Source organism: Squalius cephalus (genome assembly GCF_949319135.1).
Source record: "Squalius cephalus genome assembly, chromosome: 2".
Taxonomy (NCBI): Eukaryota; Metazoa; Chordata; class Actinopteri; order Cypriniformes; family Leuciscidae; genus Squalius; species Squalius cephalus.
Window position 1 is genome coordinate 23543070 of NC_137123.1, and position 27818 is coordinate 23570887.

A 27818-nucleotide genomic window follows, 5' to 3' on the forward strand; every position below is an offset into this window, starting at 1 on the left:
AAACATCATTTTATAACTTTGAAACAAACTTCAAAACTTTATATAATGAAACATTTATAGGCTTCTACAACAATTAGGACCACTGATTATGAAATGTGTGTAGCAAATAAAATCGGATTAATTCTGGTTTATTGTTCATCTATTTCAGAAATTCTTTTATAGATTTTATTTGATATTTTATTTATTTATCTTTCATCAAAATTGACACATTGTTGTCACCAAAACACCTTTTATCATCCTGACAGAAATGAATTCTTGACATTCACATTAGCAGTAATCAGCATTGTATTTACACCCTTCATTGTGGGAATGATACCATCAGTATGCTTCTGTATTGCGTACTACAGGGTTTGGTAACCGAACTACACTTTTTACCACGCCCTACACACGTCAGTCTGCCTTTGATATAGTATCACCCAAAATTGCACTATTCAGTTTTTCACTTTTGAACTAAGAAGACAAATCACATAGAGCGCTGCAATACCGTTTGGTATACATGGTTATGACTTTGAACAGCATATGGAGGTAGGAAATTCTTACATATGAATGGATTGACATAATGTAGCTTATAATACTATATAATACTTTATTCAATTTATACTATGTAAATATGTTATATGATTAAATTAGCCCCTGTATCTGCTTGTATGATTTGTTGTCAACTTGTATCAACTTTATGTCAAAGGAGGGTTGTGCACCATTCAAAATTGAATTTGGAATGCCTTTTAAATTTATTTATTTTTTAATATGAATTGAAAGTGAATTGGGGTACCAAGGAAGCAGAATTAAAGTGAATTGAAAACATTGGATCACATTTTTTAACTAGAAAAGCAAAGTTTGTCAAGACCTTAACTACTATGTACTAACATTTACATTAATAATTTGATACAATGCACTTATTGTGTACATGCATCAAAGTTTTTACTTTGTACTTATATTTAAAAAAAAATACCTGCACGTATTTACAGCTGTAATTAATTTCTGTAATTGCATATGTAATAATACTGTAATTCTGTAATTACATCTATGATTACACTGTTGAGCCTGTATCCATCAATAGCAGCAAAAGTGTTTTGCAATACAATATGAACACGATAAGTACATTGTAGACTACTTATTTTTTGATGTAAGTACATAGTAGTTAAAGACACCTAATATAAAGTGTGCCCAAAGTCTTAAAATTTTAAGATTTATAGGCATTATGAACAGAAAGATAGAACGATAGACAGACAGATACACAGAGATAGATATATAAATAAATAAATAATCATGAATAAATCAATAGTTAAAAGTCTATTAAAATCCTATTTATTTTACTAAAATACCCAACATATAACATGAAAACAGATAACATCACCATACAACACTTGAAGCTAACAGCTTGAAGCACTTTAAGCTTTTTAATTTATTTTGTATTTAACCCCCTGTAAATTCACGGCTATGACTCTTCATTGAGATAATTCAAGTTTGTAAAATACAAGATGTAATTGAAGGAAACATAGACTACAGGCAGCAACAAGCAGCAGCATATGTTTAATGTTAAACAACAAACATGTTGAAAGAAGTCCAAACTACTAAAATGAACAAACTAGTAAAGGAAGCATACACCACTAGTGTTAACATCAGCAAGCAGAGGCAGCCAACCCTTTGGGAAATTATCATGTTGCTAGTGACCACTTCGCCTGAAGTTAACTAAAGTCCAACAAATGCGATGCAGTGGTATTTGTAACATTTGGCATATACTGTAGGTTGTTGGGTATAGTCCACTGTATTTGGCAAGTGTGCATTGAGGCTATATATTTGGTTACCAAAAGAGGGCGCACATGAGCAGCCTTTTGAAACCTAAAATGACAAATAGAAAAACCGATGGACTTCAAAGACAATAGCATTTGACAGTCATAGCAAGGCCATGAGTAAACATCAAATGTATAATTTGCATCAGGGCCTGATTAGTCTAAAAAGAAAAAAGCATTTAAGAACCAAATCACTTTTTTCATCGTCATCTGGATCAGTAATTTTCTCTGTGTTAATTGGGAACAGCTTTCATCTAAATTCAGGGCATACATGCTGAGAGTTGTGTGACTAATTCAAAGTTTAGCTCTTCTGAGTAATGACTAGTTACTTTATTATACAGAACTACTGCAAAATATATCATGAATCTGAAACTCATACAGTTACATTGTGATGTGCTTGACATCTACTAAGTATTAATGTAATACGTATTGGGATGGCATCGCAGTGCCTTGTGTCTTATTATCTGCAATCTGTTTCAATGTTTGTTTGAAAGCTCTGTGCATTCCTGTGTCGCACAAACAATATAACTTGATATCAAGGTCATGGGTTTGATTCCCAGGGAATGCAAGAACCAATAGAACTGTATACATTTTAAATGCCAAATGAGCTGCTTCAGACAATAACATGCAAGTATATGTCATGAGAAATATTTCAAAATAGAAGGACATTTTGAGACATAAGCATGCAAAATTGATCAAATAGTGCTTTGAAAACTTGTCCATGTAGTTTGACCTGGCTTTTTAGAATGATAAAAGCATGTTTGTCATAGATGCCTCAGTTTAAACCTTTTCAAATCTACTGTGTTTGTGACAGAATTAATAGGTAAAATGTTTCAGTTTCTCTGAAAACCTGACAATTGTTCATGATTTTGGTTCTTTAAATCTTCTCTAGAGGAAAGTTTAGATTTATTACTACAAAGATTTAACATTTGTAGATCGGTAATTCTGCAACAGAAACAATATAGCTCATAACTCATAAAGCTCTTTGAATGTAAATGTTCTGAAATTGCTTTAAGACATAATATAAATGATTTTTTCTTTTCTTCCATTTTAGGGGGTGTTTCATTTCAAAAAATGCCAGATGGACAGTTTTTCTCACCATATGTAAGTATACTCTACATTATGGATATTATGTGCTGAGAAATTGATAAATATAGAAAATAACAAATGTAATCAAAAGCTATTAAATAATGTTCATCCATATCAAAAATAGTCTAAATTGAATTTTGAAAGATCAAGGTAATCATGACATATGTTTGTTTCTTTTTTCTTGACAGTATGTGTATGGTGTACCATTTGTGGAGGTACATCCTCCCCAACTACAACTGCACCAACAACACCGGATTCACAAACAACCAGTGAAGTTTGTATAATAAAAACTAAAGCGTCCATTACCACAGCCATGACCCCCGAATCAAATAAAAAATGTACAGCTGTGACTTTCACAACTACACCTCCTACAACTACGGATTCAACATCAACGGTATCTTCAAGAACAAATGAAGATTCTACAGAATTTCCAACAACAGCTACAGGTTCAAACACAGTGTCATCTTTAATGACAACAGAAACTGAATCTTCAACAACCACAGATTCAGCCGCTTCAACATCAACAAAGGAAGAATCTACAAACACAGCTATGACACTCCCAACCACAGTCACATCCTCACCAACTACATCAGCGACAAATGCTGCTGAAACAACAACTGAAGCTTCAACAACCACAGCTGTGAACCCCATAACCATGCCTGTATTCCCAGAACCTACAACTGCACCTCCAGCCACAGAAAATCCTGCTCCAACAGAGACACCATCTTCAACAATAACAATTGAATCTTATACAACCACAGCTGTGACTCCCACAAATATGCCCATATTCTCATCACCTATAACTGCACCTCCAGCAACAGATGCTCCAACCACAGCACTATCTTCTTCACTTTTCACAACAACCAGACCTGCTACAACATTTTTCACTCCCACAACCATGCCAATTTTCTCAGAAATTACAACATTAATGACAACAACATCTTTACAAAATGCAACTCAAAATTCAGTGACACACAATCCAGCTCCAAATACATTTGAAGCTCATAGCACTATGTCTTTAGCAACCACTGCAACCAGTGCACCGACACTCATAATTGTTACTCAAGAAACCACTATGTCATTGTCAATGTCAACAACTGGTGACTCCCCAACTACAATTGTGACTCCAATGACTGAATCTGAAGCTGCAACAACTGCAAACAATGCAACAACTCAAACAACAGCAGTGGTCACAAGCAAGCTGCTGTTCAACTCCTCATCTCCAGTCCCCAGTGAAGCTCTGGTACTCAGTGCTGTCAACACTCTTCTGAAATCCAGACAGTCACAGCTCAATGAATCAGTGAAGGTGGTGAATGTCAATTATCAGAGTAAGTTTCATCATCTTGAATTGAAAAGTATTTCAGATACAAATTTTCAACCAGTGATGTGATGTCAAGCTTTGACTGAATAAAAATGTGTGATTGTTTGCCAACAGAAATCTCAGAAACCTCCTATGCCGTCGTCATTACGTTTAATCTGAGTAATATCAGCATGTCTGAAGTCCCTGAGCTCAGAAACAACACTTACACGCAAGTGCAGGATGTTGTCAATAATGCGGTAAAGATTTATCATTAAAAAATACAGAAGTCTGAATCTGATATAAAGCTTCTTCAGAGTTGAATGAAGTATTTGATTTTCTTTTGCAGCTGAACACTCTTCTGAATGAACCTAACAGTCCAACATTGAAGTCCAATTCATCCAACTTCACGTAAGATGCAAACTGACTTTGCAATCTTCACTTTGTCTCCGCATATTTTAGCTTATTAAAGCAATCCGAAATGAAAAATACTTTTTCTAGGTAATTTTAAAATAAATAAATTGTTTTGCAAAATGGATTGAAGTCCTTAAACAATATCTTCTGATTTTCCCACAGGAGCTCTTCAAACCAGATTGATGGCAGTATGGAATACACCTTCCAGGATGGAGATGTCATTCAACCAGTCAGCTTCCTAAATGAGCTTCGTTCACAATTGGGTACGTCAATAATGATGATCTATGGCTATACACAATTCTAAAAGGTAAACAAACAAAAAAATGTTTCTGTAAATCACAAAAGACTAATTGTTTGTTTTTACAATTAATTGTAGATGTGATCACTACAACAGTGTTTCCAGAATCAACAACTGGTTCCTCTGTGGCTCCTTCAAACCTAATGTTAGTGTTGACTTACCATTTTGAGAGCTCATTATCATTCATGGAGTACTTTCATTGTAAAGATGTGAAATATATTAAACAAAAGAGGTTATCTTTACAGATCTGGTTCAGCAGTGGTCACGAGCAAGCTGCTGTTCAACTCCTCATCTCCAGTCCCCAGTGAAGCTCTGGTCCTCAGTGCTGTCAACACTCTTCTGAAATCCAGACAGACACAGCTCAATGAATCAGTGAAGGTGGTGAATGTCACTTATCAAAGTAAGTTTCATCATTTAAGGTCAAAATGCTTTTGAAATGGTATTTAGTCAAACATTCATGAATGGAAATCTTTTAACCAAAAAAATGTCACATTTCTCTCCAAACAGAAATCTCAGAAACTTCTTATGCTGTCGTCTTTACATTTAACCTGATTAACATCAGCATGCCAGCAGATTCTGATATCAGAGGCAACACCGACCAGAGATTGCAGGATATTATCAATAATGTGGTAAATATATAAAAATGAACACTGTAAATAGATTTAGTTCCAATTCCAATTTTCTGCAAAGTTTGATGAATGGTTTGATTTTTTTTCCTGCAGCTGAACACTCTTCTGAATGAACCTGGGAAACAAGTTTTTGTACCCAAGTCCTCCAATTTCACGTGAGATGCAATCTTACTTCTATCTTGGAATCTAATTATTGATTCGTTATGTTCAGTTTTCGATTTCAGGACATTAAAAAAGCAAAAAATAGAAATATTTACATTTGCTTGAAAATTTCAATAAATCTGTATTGCACAAATGAATTGAAACTCGTTCTAAACATCTGTTTGATTTTTCCTGCAGAAGCTCTTCAAACCAGATTGATGGCAGGATGGAATACACCTTCCAGGATGGAGATGCCATACAACCAGTCAGCTTCCTAAATGAGCTCCGTTCACAGATGGGTATGTCAATACTCACGATATCTATATGAATAATAATTAATAAAAAAAACCTTTTTGCTCTGAATCTGAGTTTTATTGTGTTTCTGCCTTTCATTGTAGAACTGACCACTACAACAGTGTCTCCAGACACAATAACCAGTTTCCCCTCGACTTCTCCAAGCCCAATGCAAGTGTTTATTTTCTATTTGCAAATATTGCAACCTTTTATGGAGTCCTAAATTCATTACAAAAAAGGGAACTGTATTAATGAAAAGCGGTGCTCTTTACAGATCTGGTTCAGCAGTGGTCACGAGCAAGCTGCTGTTCAACTCCTCATCTCCAGTCCCCAGTGAAGCTCTGGTCCTCAGTGCTGTCAACACTCTTCTGAAATCCAGACAGACACAGCTCAATGAATCAGTGAAGGTGGTGAATGTCAATTATCAGAGTAAGTTTCATCATCTTGAATTGAAAAGTATTTCAGCTACACATTTTCAACCAGTGATTTAATGTCAAGCTTTGACTGAATAAAAATGTGTGATTGTTTGCCAACAGAAATCTCAGAAACCTCCTATGCCGTCGTCATTACGTTTAATCTGAGTAATATCAGCATGTCTGAAGTCCCTGAGCTCAGAAACAGCACTTACACGCAAGTGCAGGATGTTGTCAATAATGCGGTAAAGATTTATCATTAAAAAATACAGAAGTCTGAATCTGATATAAAGCTTCTTCAGAGTTGAATGAAGTATTTGATTTTCTTTTGCAGCTGAACACTCTTCTGAATGAACCTAACAGTCCAACATTGAAGTCCAATTCATCCAACTTCACGTAAGATGCAAACTGACTTTGCAATCTTCACTTTGTCTCTGCATATTTTAGCTTATTAAAGCAATCCGAAATGAAAAATACTTTTTCTAGGTAATTTTCATAAATTGTTTTGCAAAATGGATTGAAGTCCTTAAACAATATCTTCTGATTTTCCCACAGGAGCTCTTCAAACCAGATTGATGGCAGGATGGAATACACCTTCCAGGATGGAGATGTCATTCAACCAGTCAGCTTCCTAAATGAGCTTCGTTCACAATTGGGTACGTCAATAATGATAATCTATGGCTATACACAATTCTAAAAGGTAAACAAACAAAAATGTTTCTGTAAATCACAAAAGACTAATTGTTTGTTTTTACAATTAATTGTAGATGTGATCACTACAACAGTGTTTCCAGAATCAACAACCGGTTCCTCTGTGGCTCCTTCAAACCTAATGTTAGTGTTGACTTACCATTTCGAGAGCTCACTATCATTCATGGAGTACTTTCATTGTAAAGATGTGAAATATTTTAAACAAAAGAGGTTATCTTTACAGATCTGGTTCAGCAGTGGTCACGAGCAAGCTGCTGTTCAACTCCTCATCTCCAGTCCCCAGTGAAGCTCTGGTCCTCAGTGCTGTCAACACTCTTCTGAAATCCAGACAGACACAGCTCAATGAATCAGTGAAGGTGGTGAATGTCACTTATCAAAGTAAGTTTCATCATTTAAGGTCAAAATGCTTTTGAAATGGTATTTAGTCAAACATTCATGAATGGAAATCTTTTAACCAAAAAAATGTCACATTTCTCTCCAAACAGAAATCTCAGAAACTTCTTATGCTGTCGTCTTTACATTTAACCTGATTAACATCAGCATGCCAGCAGATTCTGATATCAGAGGCAACACCGACCAGAGATTGCAGGATATTATCAATAATGTGGTAAATATATAAAAATGAACACTGTAAATAGATTTAGTTCCAATTCCAATTTTCTGCAAAGTTTGATGAATGGTTTGATTTTTTTTCCTGCAGCTGAACACTCTTCTGAATGAACCTGGGAAACAAGTTTTTGTACCCAAGTCCTCCAATTTCACGTGAGATGCAATCTTACTTCTATCTTGGAATCTAATTATTGATTCGTTATGTTCAGTTTTCGATTTCAGGACATTAAAAAAGCAAAAAATAGAAATATTTACATTTGCTTGAAAATTTCAATAAATCTGTATTGCACAAATGAATTGAAACTCGTTCTAAACATCTGTTTGATTTTTCCTGCAGAAGCTCTTCAAACCAGATTGATGGCAGGATGGAATACACCTTCCAGGATGGAGATGCCATACAACCAGTCAGCTTCCTAAATGAGCTCCGTTCACAGATGGGTATGTCAATACTCACGATATCTATATGAATAATAAAAAAAAAAAAAAAAAAAAAAAGATTTTACTCTGAATCTGAGTTTTATTGTGTTTCTGCCTTTCATTGTAGAACTGACCACTACAACAGTGTCTCCAGACACAATAACCAGTTTCCCCTCAACTTCACCAAGCCCAATGCAAGTGTTTATTTTCTATTTGCAAACATTGCAACCTTTTATGGAGTCCTAAATTCATTACAAAAAAGGGAACTGTATTAATGAAAAGAGGTGCTCTTTACAGATCTGGTTCAGCAGTGGTCAAGAGCAAGCTGCTGTTCAACTCCTCATCTCCAGTCCCCAGTGAAGCTCTGGTCCTCAGTGCTGTCAACACTCTTCTGAAATCCAGACAGACACAGCTCAATGAATCAGTGAAGGTGGTGAATGTCACATATCAAAGTAAGTTTCATCATTTAAGGTCAAAATGCTTTTGAAATGGTATTTAGTCAAACATTCATGAATGGAAATCTTTTTAACCAAAAAAATGTCACATTTCTCTCCAAACAGAAATCTCAGAAACTTCTTATGCTGTCGTCTTTACATTTAACCTGATTAACATCAGCATGCCAGCAGATTCTGATATCAGAGGCAACACCGACCAGAGATTGCAGGATATTATCAATAATGTGGTAAATATATACAAATGAACACTGTAAATAGATTTAGTTCCAATTCCAATTTTCTGCAAAGTTTGATGAATGGTTTGATTTTTCTCCTGCAGCTGAACACTCTTCTGAATGAACCTGGGAAACAAGTTTTTGTACCCAAGTCCTCCAATTTCACGTGAGATGCAATCTTACTTCTATCTTGGAATCTAATTATTGATTCATTATGTTCAGTTTTAGATTTCAGGACATTAAAAAAGCAAAAAATAAAAATATTTACATTTGCTTGAAAATTTCAATAAATCTGTATTGCACAAATGAATTGAAACTCGTTCTAAACATCTGTTTGATTTTTCCTGCAGAAGCTCTTCAAACCAGATTGATGGCAGGATGGAATACACCTTCCAGGATGGAGATGCCATACAACCAGTCAGCTTCCTAAATGAGCTCCGTTCACAGATGGGTATGTCAATACTCACGATATCTATATGAATAATAATTTAAAAAAAAAACTTTTTGCTCTGAATCTGAGTTTTATTGTGTTTCTGCCTTTCATTGTAGAACTGACCACTACAACAGTGTCTCCAGACACAATAACCAGTTTCCCCTCGACTTCTCCAAGCCCAATGCAAGTGTTTATTTTCTATTTGCAAATATTGCAACCTTTTATGGAGTCCTAAATTCATTACAAAAAAGGGAACTGTATTAATGAAAAGCGGTGCTCTTTACAGATCTGGTTCAGCAGTGGTCACGAGCAAGCTGCTGTTCAACTCCTCATCTCCAGTCCCCAGTGAAGCTCTGGTCCTCAGTGCTGTCAACACTCTTCTGAAATCCAGACAGACACAGCTCAATGAATCAGTGAAGGTGGTGAATGTCACATATCAAAGTAAGTTTCATCATTTAAGGTCAAAATGCTTTTAAAATGGTATTTAGTCAAACATTCATGAATGGAAATCTTTTAACCAAAAAAATGTCACATTTCTCTCCAAACAGAAATCTCAGAAACTTCTTATGCTGTCGTCTTTACATTTAACCTGATTAACATCAGCATGCCAGCAGATTCTGATATCAGAGGCAACACCGACCAGAGATTGCAGGATATTATCAATAATGTGGTAAATATATACAAATGAACACTGTAAATAGATTTAGTTCCAATTCCAATTTTCTGCAAAGTTTGATGAATGGTTTGATTTTTTTTCCTGCAGCTGAACACTCTTCTGAATGAACCTGGGAAACAAGTTTTTGTACCCAAGTCCTCCAATTTCACGTGAGATGCAATCTTACTTCTATCTTGGAATCTAATTATTGATTCGTTATGTTCAGTTTTCGATTTCAGGACATTAAAAAAGCAAAAAATAAATATATTTACATTTGCTTGAAAATTTCAATAAATCTGTATTGCACAAATGAATTGAAACTCATTCTAAACATCTGTTTGATTTTTCCTGCAGAAGCTCTTCAAACCAGATTGATGGCAGGATGGAATACACCTTCCAGGATGGAGATGCCATACAACCAGTCAGCTTCCTAAATGAGCTCCGTTCACAGATGGGTATGTCAATACTCACGATATCTATATGAATAATAATAATAAAAAAAACCTTTTTGCTCTGAATCTGAGTTTTATTGTGTTTCTGCCTTTCATTGTAGAACTGACCACTACAACAGTGTCTCCAGACACAATAACCAGTTTCCCCTCGACTTCTCCAAGCCCAATGCAAGTGTTTATTTTCTATTTGCAAATATTGCAACCTTTTATGGAGTCCTAAATTCATTACAAAAAAGGGAACTGTATTAATGAAAAGCGGTGCTCTTTACAGATCTGGTTCAGCAGTGGTCACGAGCAAGCTGCTGTTCAACTCCTCATCTCCAGTCCCCAGTGAAGCTCTGGTCCTCAGTGCTGTCAACACTCTTCTGAAATCCAGACAGACACAGCTCAATGAATCAGTGAAGGTGGTGAATGTCAATTATCAGAGTAAGTTTCATCATCTTGAATTGAAAAGTATTTCAGCTACACATTTTCAACCAGTGATTTAATGTCAAGCTTTGACTGAATAAAAATGTGTGATTGTTTGCCAACAGAAATCTCAGAAACCTCCTATGCCGTCGTCATTACGTTTAATCTGAGTAATATCAGCATGTCTGAAGTCCCTGAGCTCAGAAACAGCACTTACACGCAAGTGCAGGATGTTGTCAATAATGCGGTAAAGATTTATCATTAAAAAATACAGAAGTCTGAATCTGATATAAAGCTTCTTCAGAGTTGAATGAAGTATTTGATTTTCTTTTGCAGCTGAACACTCTTCTGAATGAACCTAACAGTCCAACATTGAAGTCCAGTTCATCCAACTTCACGTAAGATGCAAACTGACTTTGCAATCTTCACTTTGTCTCTGCATATTTTAGCTTATTAAAGCAATCCGAAATGAAAAATACTTTTTCTAGGTAATTTTCATAAATTGTTTTGCAAAATGGATTGAAGTCCTTAAACAATATCTTCTGATTTTCCCACAGGAGCTCTTCAAACCAGATTGATGGCAGGATGGAATACACCTTCCAGGATGGAGATGTCATTCAACCAGTCAGCTTCCTAAATGAGCTTCGTTCACAATTGGGTACGTCAATAATGATAATCTATGGCTATACACAATTCTAAAAGGTAAACAAACAAAAATGTTTCTGTAAATCACAAAAGACTAATTGTTTGTTTTTACAATTAATTGTAGATGTGATCACTACAACAGTGTTTCCAGAATCAACAACCGGTTCCTCTGTGGCTCCTTCAAACCTAATGTTAGTGTTGACTTACCATTTCGAGAGCTCACTATCATTCATGGAGTACTTTCATTGTAAAGATGTGAAATATTTTAAACAAAAGAGGTTATCTTTACAGATCTGGTTCAGCAGTGGTCACGAGCAAGCTGCTGTTCAACTCCTCATCTCCAGTCCCCAGTGAAGCTCTGGTCCTCAGTGCTGTCAACACTCTTCTGAAATCCAGACAGTCACAGCTCAATGAATCAGTGAAGGTGGTGAATGTCACATATCAAAGTAAGTTTCATCATTTAAGGTCAAAATGCTTTTGAAATGGTATTTAGTCAAACATTCATGAATGGAAATCTTTTAACCAAAAAAATGTCACATTTCTCTCCAAACAGAAATCTCAGAAACTTCTTATGCTGTCGTCTTTACATTTAACCTGATTAACATCAGCATGCCAGCAGATTCTGATATCAGAGGCAACACCGACCAGAGATTGCAGGATATTATCAATAATGTGGTAAATATATAAAAATGAACACTGTAAATAGATTTAGTTCCAATTCCAATTTTCTGCAGAGTTTGAAGAATGGTTTGATTTTTCTCCTGCAGCTGAACACTCTTCTGAATGAACCTGGGAAACAAGTTTTTGTACCCAAGTCCTCCAATTTCACGTGAGATGCAATCTTACTTCTATCTTGGAATCTAATTATTGATTCGTTATGTTCAGTTTTCGATTTCAGGACATTAAAAAAGCAAAAAATAAAAATATTTACATTTGCTTGAAAATTTCAATAAATCTGTATTGCACAAATGAATTGAAACTCGTTCTAAACATCTGTTTGATTTTTCCTGCAGAAGCTCTTCAAACCAGATTGATGGCAGGATGGAATACACCTTCCAGGATGGAGATGCCATACAACCAGTCAGCTTCCTAAATGAGCTCCGTTCACAGATGGGTATGTCAATACTCACGACATCTATATGAATAATAATAATAAAAAAAAACCTTTTTGCTCTGAATCTGAGTTTTATTGTGTTTCTGCCTTTCATTGTAGAACTGACCACTACAACAGTGTCTCCAGACACAATAACCAGTTTCCCCTCGACTTCTCCAAGCCCAATGCAAGTGTTTATTTTCTATTTGCAAATATTGCAACCTTTTATGGAGTCCTAAATTCATTACAAAAAAGGGAACTGTATTAATGAAAAGCGGTGCTCTTTACAGATCTGGTTCAGCAGTGGTCACGAGCAAGCTGCTGTTCAACTCCTCATCTCCAGTCCCCAGTGAAGCTCTGGTCCTCAGTGCTGTCAACACTCTTCTGAAATCCAGACAGTCACAGCTCAATGAATCAGTGAAGGTGGTGAATGTCACATATCAAAGTAAGTTTCATCATTTAAGGTCAAAATGCTTTTGAAATGGTATTTAGTCAAACATTCATGAATGGAAATCTTTTTAACCAAAAAAATGTCACATTTCTCTCCAAACAGAAATCTCAGAAACTTCTTATGCTGTCGTCTTTACATTTAACCTGATTAACATCAGCATGCCAGCAGATTCTGATATCAGAGGCAACACCGACCAGAGATTGCAGGATATTATCAATAATGTGGTAAATATATACAAATGAACACTGTAAATAGATTTAGTTCCAATTCCAATTTTCTGCAAAGTTTGATGAATGGTTTGATTTTTCTCCTGCAGCTGAACACTCTTCTGAATGAACCTGGGAAACAAGTTTTTGTACCCAAGTCCTCCAATTTCACGTGAGATGCAATCTTACTTCTATCTTGGAATCTAATTATTGATTCATTATGTTCAGTTTTAGATTTCAGGACATTAAAAAAGCAAAAAATAAAAATATTTACATTTGCTTGAAAATTTCAATAAATCTGTATTGCACAAATGAATTGAAACTCGTTCTAAACATCTGTTTGATTTTTCCTGCAGAAGCTCTTCAAACCAGATTGATGGCAGGATGGAATACACCTTCCAGGATGGAGATGCCATACAACCAGTCAGCTTCCTAAATGAGCTCCGTTCACAGATGGGTATGTCAATACTCACGATATCTATATGAATAATAATTTAAAAAAAAAACTTTTTGCTCTGAATCTGAGTTTTATTGTGTTTCTGCCTTTCATTGTAGAACTGACCACTACAACAGTGTCTCCAGACACAATAACCAGTTTCCCCTCGACTTCTCCAAGCCCAATGCAAGTGTTTATTTTCTATTTGCAAATATTGCAACCTTTTATGGAGTCCTAAATTCATTACAAAAAAGGGAACTGTATTAATGAAAAGCGGTGCTCTTTACAGATCTGGTTCAGCAGTGGTCACGAGCAAGCTGCTGTTCAACTCCTCATCTCCAGTCCCCAGTGAAGCTCTGGTCCTCAGTGCTGTCAACACTCTTCTGAAATCCAGACAGACACAGCTCAATGAATCAGTGAAGGTGGTGAATGTCACATATCAAAGTAAGTTTCATCATTTAAGGTCAAAATGCTTTTAAAATGGTATTTAGTCAAACATTCATGAATGGAAATCTTTTAACCAAAAAAATGTCACATTTCTCTCCAAACAGAAATCTCAGAAACTTCTTATGCTGTCGTCTTTACATTTAACCTGATTAACATCAGCATGCCAGCAGATTCTGATGTCAGAGGCAACACCGACAAGAGATTGCAGGATATTATCAATAATGCGGTAAATATATAAAAATGAACACTGTAAATAGATTTAGTTCCAATTCCAATTTTCTGCAAAGTTTGAAGAATGGTTTGATTTTTCTCCTGCAGCTGAACACTCTTCTGAATGAACCTGGGAAACAAGTTTTTGTACCCAAGTCCTCCAATTTCACGTGAGATGCAATCTTACTTCTATCTTGGAATCTAATTATTGATCTATTATGTTCAGTTTTCGATTTCAGGACATTAAAATAGCAAAAAAATAAAAATATTTACATTTGCTTGAAAATGTCAATAAATCTGTATTGCACAAATGAATTGAAACTCGTTCTAAACATCTGTTTGATTTTTCCTGCAGAAGCTCTTCAAACCAGATTGATGGCAGGATGGAATACACCTTCCAGGATGGAGATGCCATACAACCAGTCAGCTTCCTAAATGAGCTCCGTTCACAGATGGGTATGTCAATACTCACGATATCTATATGAATAATAATTTAAAAAAAAAACTTTTTGCTCTGAATCTGAGTTTTATTGTGTTTCTGCCTTTCATTGTAGAACTGACCACTACAACAGTGTCTCCAGACACAATAACCAGTTTCCCCTCGACTTCTCCAAGCCCAATGCAAGTGTTTATTTTCTATTTGCAAATATTGCAACCTTTTATGGAGTCCTAAATTCATTACAAAAAAGGGAACTGTATTAATGAAAAGCGGTGCTCTTTACAGATCTGGTTCAGCAGTGGTCACGAGCAAGCTGCTGTTCAACTCCTCATCTCCAGTCCCCAGTGAAGCTCTGGTCCTCAGTGCTGTCAACACTCTTCTGAAATCCAGACAGACACAGCTCAATGAATCAGTGAAGGTGGTGAATGTCACATATCAAAGTAAGTTTCATCATTTAAGGTCAAAATGCTTTTAAAATGGTATTTAGTCAAACATTCATGAATGGAAATCTTTTAACCAAAAAAATGTCACATTTCTCTCCAAACAGAAATCTCAGAAACTTCTTATGCTGTCGTCTTTACATTTAACCTGATTAACATCAGCATGCCAGCAGATTCTGATGTCAGAGGCAACACCGACAAGAGATTGCAGGATATTATCAATAATGCGGTAAATATATAAAAATGAACACTGTAAATAGATTTAGTTCCAATTCCAATTTTCTGCAAAGTTTGAAGAATGGTTTGATTTTTCTCCTGCAGCTGAACACTCTTCTGAATGAACCTGGGAAACAAGTTTTTGTACCCAAGTCCTCCAATTTCACGTGAGATGCAATCTTACTTCTATCTTGGAATCTAATTATTGATCTATTATGTTCAGTTTTCGATTTCAGGACATTAAAATAGCAAAAAAATAAAAATATTTACATTTGCTTGAAAATGTCAATAAATCTGTATTGCACAAATGAATTGAAACTCGTTCTAAACATCTGTTTGATTTTTCATGCAGAAGCTCTTCAAACCAGATTGATGGCAGGATGGAATACACCTTCCAGGATGGAGATGCCATACAACCAGTCAGCTTCCTAAATGAGCTCCGTTTACAGATGGGTATGTCAATACTCACGATATCTATATGAATAATAAAAAAATAAAAAATAAAAAAAAGATTTTACTCTGAATCTGAGTTTTATTGTGTTTCTGCCTTTCATTGTAGAACTGACCACTACAACAGTGTCTCCAGACACAATAACCAGTTTCCCCTCAACTTCACCAAGCCCAATGCAAGTGTTTATTTTCTATTTGCAAACATTGCAACCTTTTATGGAGTCCTAAATTCATTACAAAAAAGGGAACTGTATTAATGAAAAGAGGTGCTCTTTACAGATCTGGTTCAGCAGTGGTCAAGAGCAAGCTGCTGTTCAACTCCTCATCTCCAGTCCCCAGTGAAGCTCTGGTCCTCAGTGCTGTCAACACTCTTCTGAAATCCAGACAGTCACAGCTCAATGAATCAGTGAAGGTGGTGAATGTCACATATCAAAGTAAGTTTCATCATTTAAGGTCAAAATGCTTTTGAAATGGTATTTAGTCAAACATTCATGAATGGAAATCTTTTTAACCAAAAAAATGTCACATTTCTCTCCAAACAGAAATCTCAGAAACTTCTTATGCTGTCGTCTTTACATTTAACCTGATTAACATCAGCATGCCAGCAGATTCTGATATCAGAGGCAACACCGACCAGAGATTGCAGGATATTATCAATAATGTGGTAAATATATACAAATGAACACTGTAAATAGATTTAGTTCCAATTCCAATTTTCTGCAAAGTTTGATGAATGGTTTGATTTTTCTCCTGCAGCTGAACACTCTTCTGAATGAACCTGGGAAACAAGTTTTTGTACCCAAGTCCTCCAATTTCACGTGAGATGCAATCTTACTTCTATCTTGGAATCTAATTATTGATTCATTATGTTCAGTTTTAGATTTCAGGACATTAAAAAAGCAAAAAATAAAAATATTTACATTTGCTTGAAAATTTCAATAAATCTGTATTGCACAAATGAATTGAAACTCGTTCTAAACATCTGTTTGATTTTTCCTGCAGAAGCTCTTCAAACCAGATTGATGGCAGGATGGAATACACCTTCCAGGATGGAGATGCCATACAACCAGTCAGCTTCCTAAATGAGCTCCGTTCACAGATGGGTATGTCAATACTCACGATATCTATATGAATAATAATTTAAAAAAAAAACTTTTTGCTCTGAATCTGAGTTTTATTGTGTTTCTGCCTTTCATTGTAGAACTGACCACTACAACAGTGTCTCCAGACACAATAACCAGTTTCCCCTCGACTTCTCCAAGCCCAATGCAAGTGTTTATTTTCTATTTGCAAATATTGCAACCTTTTATGGAGTCCTAAATTCATTACAAAAAAGGGAACTGTATTAATGAAAAGCGGTGCTCTTTACAGATCTGGTTCAGCAGTGGTCACGAGCAAGCTGCTGTTCAACTCCTCATCTCCAGTCCCCAGTGAAGCTCTGGTCCTCAGTGCTGTCAACACTCTTCTGAAATCCAGACAGACACAGCTCAATGAATCAGTGAAGGTGGTGAATGTCACATATCAAAGTAAGTTTCATCATTTAAGGTCAAAATGCTTTTAAAATGGTATTTAGTCAAACATTCATGAATGGAAATCTTTTAACCAAAAAAATGTCACATTTCTCTCCAAACAGAAATCTCAGAAACTTCTTATGCTGTCGTCTTTACATTTAACCTGATTAACATCAGCATGCCAGCAGATTCTGATGTCAGAGGCAACACCGACAAGAGATTGCAGGATATTATCAATAATGCGGTAAATATATAAAAATGAACACTGTAAATAGATTTAGTTCCAATTCCAATTTTCTGCAAAGTTTGAAGAATGGTTTGATTTTTCTCCTGCAGCTGAACACTCTTCTGAATGAACCTGGGAAACAAGTTTTTGTACCCAAGTCCTCCAATTTCACGTGAGATGCAATCTTACTTCTATCTTGGAATCTAATTATTGATCTATTATGTTCAGTTTTCGATTTCAGGACATTAAAATAGCAAAAAAATAAAAATATTTACATTTGCTTGAAAATGTCAATAAATCTGTATTGCACAAATGAATTGAAACTCGTTCTAAACATCTGTTTGATTTTTCCTGCAGAAGCTCTTCAAACCAGATTGATGGCAGGATGGAATACACCTTCCAGGATGGAGATGCCATACAACCAGTCAGCTTCCTAAATGAGCTCCGTTTACAGATGGGTATGTCAATACTCACGATATCTATATGAATAATAAAAAAAAAAATAAAAAAAAAAAGATTTTACTCTGAATCTGAGTTTTATTGTGTTTCTGCCTTTCATTGTAGAACTGACCACTACAACAGTGTCTCCAGACACAATAACCAGTTTCCCCTCAACTTCACCAAGCCCAATGCAAGTGTTTATTTTCTATTTGCAAACATTGCAACCTTTTATGGAGTCCTAAATTCATTACAAAAAAGGGAACTGTATTAATGAAAAGAGGTTATCTTTACAGATCTGGTTCAGCAGTGGTCAAGAGCAAGCTGCTGTTCAACTCCTCATCTCCAGTCCCCAGTGAAGCTCTGGTCCTCAGTGCTGTCAACACTCTCCTGAAATCCAGACAGTCACAGCTCAATGAATCAGTGAAGGTGGTGAATGTCACTTATCAGAGTAAGTTTCATCTTCTTGAATTGAAAAACTTTTGAAATGAGAATAAGTCAAACAGTCAAGACTGGCAAGGTCTGGACAAATAGAAATATATCTTTATTTCCAAACAGAAATCTCTGAAACTTCCTATGCTGTCGTCATTACGTTTAATCTGAGTAACATCAGCATGTCTGAAGTCCCTGAGTTCAGAAACAGCACTTACGTCCTAGTGCAAGATGTCATCAATAATGCGGTAAGAAATCAGAATTAAAGGAATAAATGTTTTTGTGCCCAATATAAATCTTCTCCAGAATTTAATGAAAGATTTGATCTTCACCCGCAGCTGAACACTCTTCTGAATGAACATAGTAGTCCCACATTGAAAGCCAATTCATCCAACTTTGTGTAAGATGCAAACTGACATCCCAATCTTTATTTTATCTGTTGTCACATTTTAATTTATTAAAGCAATGGAAAATTAAAAACAAACAAAAAAGTCAAAACCTTTTGAATCTGAATTGAACAGATATCTTCTGTTTGTCCCACAGGAGCTCTTCAAACCAGATTGATGGCAGGATGGAATCCACCTTCCAGGATGGAGATGTCATTCAACCAGTCAGCTTCCTAAATGAGCTTCGTTCACAGACAGGTTTGTCAAAACTGACAATGAATTACTCCACTGACTCCAAATACCGCAAGCATCCTCCACTAATCATTGCTTTATTATACAGTCTCAACAACAGCCAGCACTTTGACAACAAGCACAACTTCTCCACCGACTTTGTAAGAGCAATGATTTCAGTCTGATCTTTAAAATTTTCATTTTCTTTTTCTATCTTAATGTGTATTATCTATCATCTTTGTAGGCTTGGCACAGTGATAATATATATTCGCCTGGTGTTCGTCATACTTGGCCCCCTACCAAATGAAAAGGATATTATTCAGGTGGCCAACACTCTGCTGTACTCGCGTCTCGCAACTAAACTAGACACCAGAACACAAACCTTTAGTGATCCTGTGAGCTTTGTGAATGTCACATATACAAGTGAGTTTTTATTTCCTCCTTTGGGTTCTTTTTGTTGTGAATTATGTAATTTTTGAATGCTAATGGTGCACATCATGTAGATCTGTAGTAAGCTAATATAGCTGATGTTGAAGGAAAATAGTCAATTTGGTCATTTAATAACCTTAAAAAATGCGTGAAAATGAAGTGAAATTTTATACTATGCACATATACTACCACACCACTAATTATTTCTCTTATGTATTTTTAAGAAATTAATGAGACCGCCTATGCTCTCAACTTCGGATTTGAAATCAGCAATGTAACCATGTCTGAGAAACCTGAATTCAGGAATGGCACCTACCTGTCAGTACAAGACTCTGTAAATTCATTGGTGAGTTGGACACATTTCAATACAGTAGTCTTCTACAAAAAGTCATTATTTTAACCACGTTAATCTCAAACTAATTAATCAAAAAATTTTGCTGCACTTTTCAGCTGAACAAGATCCTAAATAATCCCTCAGCTCCTGTAGTTAATTTCCAACCAGGCGATTTCACAGCATTCGTGTAAGTTCTGAATTTTGAGTAAATATATGAAAAATAACAAACAAAAAACATCTTCTTTGGTATTAGTTGGGTAGTTTTTGTAAATGAGTAGGTGTCTAAACATAATTTTTCATTTATTGACTTTCATTTCTAATTGTACATTTTAATTTCCCAACAGGAGTAATTCCACCACAATTCAGGCCAATGTTACTTATGTTTTCTCAAACCGTAACATCTCGGAACCTAGCCTCTTTATCCAGCAACTTCTCCAGGTTAACGAAGGTATTGTCATATACACCCTACAGTCTGAAACAATCATTTAAAGGGCACCTATTAAGCAAAATTCATTTTTACATGGTGTTTGAACATGAGGTTTTACATGGCGTTTGGACACAACCACTCTAATGATAAAAAATCCACTCAGTGCTTTTTTTTAAATGCCCATAAATCATAAGCACTGTCTCAGAACAAGCTGTTCTCAGATTCGGGGCAGTGTGACGTACTTTTGCACAAGCCCCTCCCACGACTGTTGATTGACACTGCCGTTTTAGCATAGACCCGCCCTGAGTGAGCCGTACACTCACTGTCCGCCATTGGTTCGTCGCCGGAGCAGCTGTAGACAAGAATGTCTTCTAAGCGATTGAGGTGTTTTGTTGTTGGATGTAAGAATGAACATAGCAGTCTTCATTTACTCCTGTTGTTACTCGACGATGAATCTGTACCAACTGTTCATGATCCAGCTTACAGTCTCTGGAACGATAGGCCTAACGTTAACGTTACTGATCATGGCAGATAATTAAACTAAACTATACCTATTCTATATATTCTCTGGCTCTGTAGGCATTATTATCCAACTCCGGGTCAAAATAAACACTGCTGAGAGTTTCTGTTTTGATATTATCATTCTGTGAGATGAAATTGTCCTGACAGAGGGAGCTTGTGAGGCTCCGCCCTCGGAGCGGCAGCAACAGCTCATTTGCATTTAAAGGAATATACACTAAAACAGCATATTTTTTCAAGAAGTCCTCGCTGCAGCCTGTAGCTCGATGAAAGCATTGATATCAAAAACGTAGTTGACGTTTTAACACGCATGTGCTGTAGTAGGTTTCGATTACGTTATGAAAGTTTCAAACACACACGAGCGTGATTACCTATTACACAGAGGTGGGATGTCTCTGCTGGCCCTGCCAAAATCTAAAATGTATTTTTTCATTTTTACGATTATACTTCCAGAAAGAATATGGTTATTTTTTGTGAGGCTGAGCTGGATTTTCATCTAAACGCATCACAGCTCCGTGGACCAGCACTAGAAGTATAGCTAGCCTTCTGTTGAAGCTGCCATTTTCCATTTGATCATAACTTTGACTGATGTGTATCATTAGCCAATCAAATTTTGATGCACAGTGACAGAACGCTTCAGGGGCCCAGCGATGTGTCGGCGCTAGCTCCCGCTGATGTCATCAACCGTTTGAAATGTTGGCGGGTTGTGAGCGATGTCAGTGAACTGAGCTATGGCCGCTGCCTTCACACCTCTTACCGATCCTGTTTTCCATCTCCTTCGTGTGCCTTTTTCAAGGCGTTCGTTTGGAGAGAAGAAAGAGATAATTTCAAAAGGAAGATCTACACCTAGGCTGGATGGGCTGACCAAGACTGGAAAAGGTTTTGTGCGGCACTTCACTGAGAGTAACTACGACCGCTGTGACAATGAGAGAGTGAAGAAAAACCGGGACATACTGAAGCGCCTCATTGATTGTGTCATCTTTTTTGGGACAGCAAGAATTGTCTTTCATGGGACATGACGAGGGGTATGAGTCCCTGAATCGAAGTAATTACTTGGAGTTACTGTCTCTGCTATCAGAATACGATGCTGACTTGCGACACCACCTTGCCACGACCACCGTTTTTATGGGAACATTGGGGGAAATTCAGAACTGCTGAGGTGCTAAATGATTCCATCAAAAAAGAGATTAACAACACCAAGTTTGTCGCAGTTATGGTGGATGAGACCACCGATTGCAGCAACACTGCACAGCTGTCTTTTGTAATCCGGTATGTTACTGACATCGGAGTAAAAAAAGAGTTTGAGGATGTCACAGAAAAAAAACGAGCTCATGATGTCTCACTGAATGTCTCGATGAACACTTGAAGTGTTGGGCAGCTACGATTGCAAAACAAAGTCAGTGGCACAGTGTTATGACGGAGCCGCTGTGAAACAGGCACGCGTAAAAGAAGACATTCCTCAAGCTCTTTTTGTGCACTGTTATGCACACACATTAAATCTTGTGATGTCTCAGGGAGCATAAAAAAATAAGAATTGCAAGATTTTTTTTGCGAATCTGGATGATTGTCGGCATTTTTTACACGTTCTCCCAAGTAATAGTATTAAGGGTCCTACACACCGGGACGAATATCGGCGCGCGTTATTCGGCAGCGTTTTTCAACGCGTTTTTTGTGTTCACACCCAAGCGATTTTCGCTGACGATGAGCCGGTGAACATGCAAATTCATTCCCTGACATTAGATGGCGCTTAATGTAAAACAGAAACCACTCCATAACAGTTCTCTTTTATCAAGATTTTTGTAGTCGCTGTCGCGTTTGTCATATAGTTCTTTATGTTCCGACACCAACGAGACCAGCAGCTCTACAATCATCTTGCCTTGCATCTTCCTCGTCTTATTTCTTCCCGGCAGTGTAGACGCTACTTGGCGTATATCTTCTTCGCCGTTACGTATGTGTGCACGGCAAGACCGTTTTGTGTTTGAGCGCCCCCAAGTTGTGTTTTACTGTAACTTCAGAAGCTCCAGACACGTGAACAAAAGCGCCAATCTCATTGGTCGGATAGTTTTTGACGCGGCGCGTCAAACCAAAAAAACGAACCCGAGGCGTTTTTTAAAAAATGACGCTTTTACGCGTGCCGTTTTTTGCGCCGGTGTGCACACTCACATTGGCGCCCTTTATTTAGTCACGAGGCGTTAAACGTCGGCGAATATCGCGCGCGAAATTCGTCCCGGTGTGAACAGGCCTTTAGCCTACATTATCCACAAATTATATTATTTTATAAAATCTGTATGACATAGCCTATGCCATAATGGATGAATTTAAACATTAAAGTTTTTACATTATGGCCCATAACATGTTTTTCTCCCTATACTGGCAGCTTCAAAGATTTGCAATACTACTGGATATGCATTTTGTAGCCTAATGACACTGCCCAAATTAGTGCTATTATCATCCATTATAGTATTATTGTAATCCATAACTTTACATGAAGCACTGTTACATGATAGATATGCAGAAGTTGCAATAACTATTAGGATATCCATCACTCTGAGTTAGTTGAGTTTAAAAATGTCTCGTTTTGGCTGTTTTTATCCGTCATGTAATTTCCCATGGACTTAATGCCATTACATTTTGTGTAGGCCTATATTGATTTTTATGCAATTCTAATAGCCAAGATAAATATTTTCATCAATAAAAATAATGAAAGAAAAGAAAGTTCACATGACTAATAACGCCTCAGTCAAGTCAAATAAATGTTTATTCATTATAGTTGTTTTTCATAAATGTCTAAAAATCTCAAAACAACATCAGAGATCATAAGTTTAACTGTAGGCTATACACTCAATTTCAAAATATTTAGAAGGAAAAAGTCTGCCTAGATCTTTGGAGCTCTTTGGATAATGGCATAGCGCTATTTTTCATGCAAAGTAATATGTAGGGTAATTAATAATATAATTTGTTATCAACTTATAATTAGTATTTGTAAAGCATTCAACGCTATATGAATATAAAATGTCTTTATTCATTAGAACATTGATCTATCTGAATGTAGCATGAACGAATAAATGCTACATTACAATATGAAACAAAAAACACAGAAGACTATAAAACAGACTATGAGTGGAAAAAATGAAGACAATAGTTATAGATATTTTCAGTATATTTGTATTCCATAAAGGACCAAATTAAACAAATAATAATAATAATACATAGGTTATAGGCTATTCAAAACACTATGCCCTTGTTGCCTAAATAACATTTAAATACTCTATAGTATAGTTAGTAGTGTCTAATGAAACAACCATTTGTATCTATTTATTCTATCTTTAACTCGGCATTACGGTTTAAATTAGGCTACATTAAATACGAGATTAATACATCCGTGTTAAAAACTATTCCTATTCATGTGCATGTGTGTCGAACATCAACTACGTATTTGATTAATCAAGTACGTCATCGCGCTACAGGCTGCAGCGAGGACAGTCTCTGTTTTTCTGAGCCCCAAAAATGACAATTTAAACATGCTGTAAAAAATTATCTGCTGGGTGTTTTGAGCTAAAACTTCACATACACACTCTGAGGACATCAGACTTATTTTACATCTTGTGAAAAGGGTCATAATAGGTGCCCTTTAAATGGACAAACTGACAGTCAGATATAACATTAACATTTTTTTTTAAAAAGATGTCATGTTTTATGTCTTGCACCAAAAACACCTGATACTGTAATTGAAAGTCTGATCTCCTCCTTTACTTGTTATTTTCTTTTACAGCAAACGCTTTGACAACAGCTCCAACACCGTAAGTCCAATGAGTCCAATCATTAATTTTGTGAAATCCAGTTGTTTTCATTTTCTATGTTTACATTTTCAATTATTTATCATCTTTTTTTTCTTCTTTTTTTTTTAGTATTAGTATTAGTAGAGTGGTTATTAAGATTCGCCTTGTGTTTGTCACAATGGGCCCAAGACCAAGTAAGAGTAACGTTCTGCTGGTAATTAATTCTCTGCTGGCCTCAAATCTCACAACTAAACAAACCACCAAAACAAGAGTAATCCCAAGTGACCCTGTGATCATGGCGGATGTCACCTATTTGGGTAAGTTTTTCTTTCTTCTTTATGTGCTATTTTTGTGTGTGTGAATATAACATTTGAATGCAAATAGTGTAAATCTGGCAGACCTGTAGTAAGCTTTTATGGCTTCTTTAGAAGGAAAGTAATCAATAATTGTGGATAATTATGAATGAGAATGGATAATGACATTTTTTCCACCCACACATACAACTAATTTTTTTTTTTTATATATTTCTTTAAGGTATTAATGAGACTGCCTATGCTCTCGACTTTGAATTTGAACTCAGCGGTTTATCTGTGAATGATACACAGAAGAATCAAGCCTTTATTGAAATACAAAACAAGATAAATAAGTTGGTGAGTTGGAGAGGCTTGGATATTGCGGTCCTTCAAAAAAAAAAAAAAAAAAAACCTGAAATTAAAATTGCCTTATTTTAATCACATTAACTGCTATTCTCTATATTTATTGCTGCACTCTTCAGGTGGCGCAGATCCTACATAATCCCTCAGCAGCTCTTACATTTATGCCAGCCAATTTCACGTGAGTTCAGATCCACTATTTAATTTGTTGAGCAGAAATGTCTAAATGACATTTCTGCTTTTGCCAGTGGGATGATTTTGATACATGTGTGAATGACAAAATAATGTTCAGTTATGTCCTTTTTGTTTCTCATTGTACGTTTTAATCTCCCCACAGTGATTCAGCGGGTTCCTCTGTGCTTGTGGCCAATGTTGCCTATGTTTTCTCAGAACGTGACGGTGGATTTGCAGCTTTTGGTAGCTTGGTCACACAGCTTTTCGTGACCTTTCCCACATCTCCAAAACTGTAAGTCCAACGAGTCCAATCATTAATTTTGTGAAATCCAGTTGGTTTCATTTTCTATGTTTACATTTTCAATTATTTATCATCCTTTTTTTTTTTTTTTTTTTTTTTTTTTTTTAGTATTAGTGGCGTGGTTATTAAGATTCGCCTTGTGTTTGTCACACTGGGCCCAAGACCAAGTGAGAGTAACGTTCTGCTGATAGTTAATTCTCTGCTGGCCTCAAATCTTACAACTAAACAAACCACCAAAACAAGAGTAATCACAAGTGACCCTGTGATCAAGGCGAATGTCATCTATTCGAGTAAGTTTTTCTTTCTTCTTTATGTGCCATTTTTGTGTGTGTGAATATAACATTTGAATGCAAATAGTGTAAATCTGGCAGACCTGTAGTAAGCTTCTATGGCTTCTTTAGAAGGCAAATAATCAATAATTATGAATAAGAATGGATAATGAAATTTTTTTCCACCCACACATACAACTAATTCTTTTTGTTATATGTCTTTAAGGTATTAATGAGACTGCCTATGCTCTCAACTTTGAATTTGAACTCAGCGGTTTATCTGTGAATGATACACAGAAGAATCAAGCCTATATTGAAATACAAAACAAGATAAATAAGTTGGTGAGTTGGAGAGGCTTAGATATTGCAGTTCTTCAAAAAAAACAAAAAACAAAAAAACAACACCTGAAATTAAAATTGCCTTATTTTAATCACATTAACTGCTATTCTCTATATTTATTGCTGCACTCTTCAGGTGACGCAGATCCTACAGAATCCCTCAGCAGCTCTTACATTTATTCCAGCCAATTTCACGTGAGTTCAGATCCACTATTTAATTTGTTGAGCAGAAATGTCTAAATGACATTTCTGCTTTTGCCAGTGGGATGATTTTGATACATGTGTGTGAATGACAAAATAATGTTTAATTTATGTCCTTTCTGTTTCTCATTGTACGTTTTAATCTCCCCACAGTGATTCAGCGGGTTCCTCTGTGCTTGAGGCCAATGTTACCTATGTTTTCTCAGAACGTGACGGTGGATTTGCAGCTTTTGGTAGCTTGGTCACACAACTTTTCCTGACCTTTACCACACCTGCTCCAACCACCATTAACACTACAACCTCAAATAACAGCACAAACGTAGCATGGATTGTGGCGATCATTGTCCCTGTGGCTATTGTCCTCGGGCTTATACCTTGCTGGATTCTCCTTTGCGTAAGTTTTATGATGATTGAATGTCAAATATGTGCATAGGTAGTGAAGAGATTCATGACAGCAGGGATGTGTTATCCATAGATCTGCCTTTTAAATGAGGTTTATAATTGTATAGCTGAATAAAAATGTTTTAAAGTGTAAAGTGTTCTCTCTCAGGATGGTAACTCTCATTTTGTCTGTTTATGTCTTTAGTGTTTACTCTGTGGATGCTGTGCAGCAGTCAGAAGACGTTGGCACAGAAGACAGTCGTACAACGTACAATACACCACTCGAAACAGCCTCTTCTAGAGATATTCAAGATCAAAACATTGATGCTTAAAAGATACATTATTTTTCCTGTATTGCTGGGCATACAGGACCTTTGCAACTGTGTTTTTAAAACTGTTATTTATGCTATTTTATTTATTTGAAAATTCTGTCATATAAAGTGATGATGATCTTGTTTTTCAAATAAACAATTTATTTGATCGTACATTTAATGTTAAGGGAAAAATGTAGAATGTGTTGATCACGTTTTTATTTACACTCCATGTACTTTATCTTCATCTAATATAATATATTGCTCCCTACTGAAAAATTTACACAAATTCACTGTGAATGTTTTAAACTGTAGTTAAAAAAATAAATAAAAGCAATTGTTCATTATAAGAATGTTGTTGTATCCATCACTGGAATATACAATGCAGAGCTTTACAGGCAATATTTAAAGACAGAAAGGTTATGATGATTATAAAGCATTTTCATCATTGACACTCATCACACTCCATTTCCTAATGGGGTGTCAGCCATTTTGTAGTGCCGTCTGACTTCTTTGTTTTAACAGACACATCTGGTAACAAGAGTAAGAACTAGCTAATATTTTTTAGAATGTTCTGGGAATGTTAGGTTTTGGTTCCCAGAATGTTCCCAGAACATTAATAGTAAATCAATATGAGCACACAATTTGCATGTTTGTTGATCCATTGTTTGATTGTTAACATAAGTCATGAATCACATGAATTTCAAAATAGTATTATTAG

General features: G+C 36.0%; 2 protein-coding genes across 2 annotated transcripts; both read left to right on the forward strand.

Annotated features, from left to right (window-relative positions):
• Positions 1 to 436: 436 nt before the first annotated feature.
• LOC307150078 (uncharacterized protein) lies at positions 437 to 6519 on the forward strand. The gene is made up of 13 exons (XM_079856856.1): positions 437 to 525; positions 2848 to 2897; positions 3071 to 4210; positions 4318 to 4439; positions 4529 to 4590; positions 4756 to 4856; positions 4970 to 5036; positions 5137 to 5291; positions 5399 to 5520; positions 5614 to 5675; positions 5860 to 5960; positions 6060 to 6126; positions 6230 to 6519. Exons 1-13 carry the CDS (start codon positions 497 to 499, stop codon positions 6444 to 6446), a joined length of 2295 nt encoding a protein of 764 aa, XP_079712982.1. The 5' UTR covers positions 437 to 496; the 3' UTR covers positions 6447 to 6519.
• A 526-nt stretch (positions 6520 to 7045) lies between these two features.
• On the forward strand, positions 7046 to 27446 carry LOC307154757 (uncharacterized protein; the record flags this gene model as incomplete). The annotated part of the gene is made up of 70 exons (XM_079864846.1): positions 7046 to 7068; positions 7303 to 7457; positions 7565 to 7686; positions 7780 to 7841; positions 8026 to 8126; positions 8233 to 8299; positions 8403 to 8557; positions 8666 to 8787; positions 8880 to 8941; positions 9126 to 9226; positions 9325 to 9391; positions 9495 to 9649; positions 9757 to 9878; positions 9972 to 10033; positions 10218 to 10318; positions 10417 to 10483; positions 10587 to 10741; positions 10849 to 10970; positions 11060 to 11121; positions 11281 to 11381; positions 11493 to 11559; positions 11660 to 11814; positions 11922 to 12043; positions 12136 to 12197; positions 12382 to 12482; positions 12582 to 12648; positions 12752 to 12906; positions 13015 to 13136; positions 13229 to 13290; positions 13475 to 13575; positions 13674 to 13740; positions 13844 to 13998; positions 14106 to 14227; positions 14320 to 14381; positions 14567 to 14667; positions 14766 to 14832; positions 14936 to 15090; positions 15198 to 15319; positions 15412 to 15473; positions 15659 to 15759; positions 15866 to 15932; positions 16036 to 16190; positions 16299 to 16420; positions 16513 to 16574; positions 16759 to 16859; positions 16958 to 17024; positions 17128 to 17282; positions 17390 to 17511; positions 17604 to 17665; positions 17851 to 17951; positions 18058 to 18124; positions 18228 to 18382; positions 18490 to 18611; positions 18702 to 18763; positions 18907 to 19007; positions 19090 to 19141; positions 19225 to 19403; positions 19634 to 19755; positions 19860 to 19930; positions 20088 to 20191; positions 24462 to 24489; positions 24598 to 24785; positions 25003 to 25118; positions 25244 to 25302; positions 25459 to 25587; positions 25705 to 25886; positions 26092 to 26207; positions 26341 to 26399; positions 26559 to 26799; positions 26992 to 27446. 70 exons carry the CDS (start codon positions 7046 to 7048, stop codon positions 27085 to 27087), a joined length of 7275 nt encoding a protein of 2424 aa, XP_079720972.1. The 3' UTR covers positions 27088 to 27446.
• Between the last annotated feature and the right edge of the window lie 372 nt (positions 27447 to 27818).

Coding starts and splice junctions, on each gene's coding strand:
- LOC307150078 (XM_079856856.1), top strand. CDS start 497: ATGGTTATGACTTTGAACAGCATATGGAG. Junction 4,857..4,969: donor TGAGCTTCGTTCACAATTGG/GTACGTCAATAA, acceptor AATTAATTGTAG/ATGTGATCACTACAACAGTG. Junction 5,961..6,059: donor TGAGCTCCGTTCACAGATGG/GTATGTCAATAC, acceptor CTTTCATTGTAG/AACTGACCACTACAACAGTG.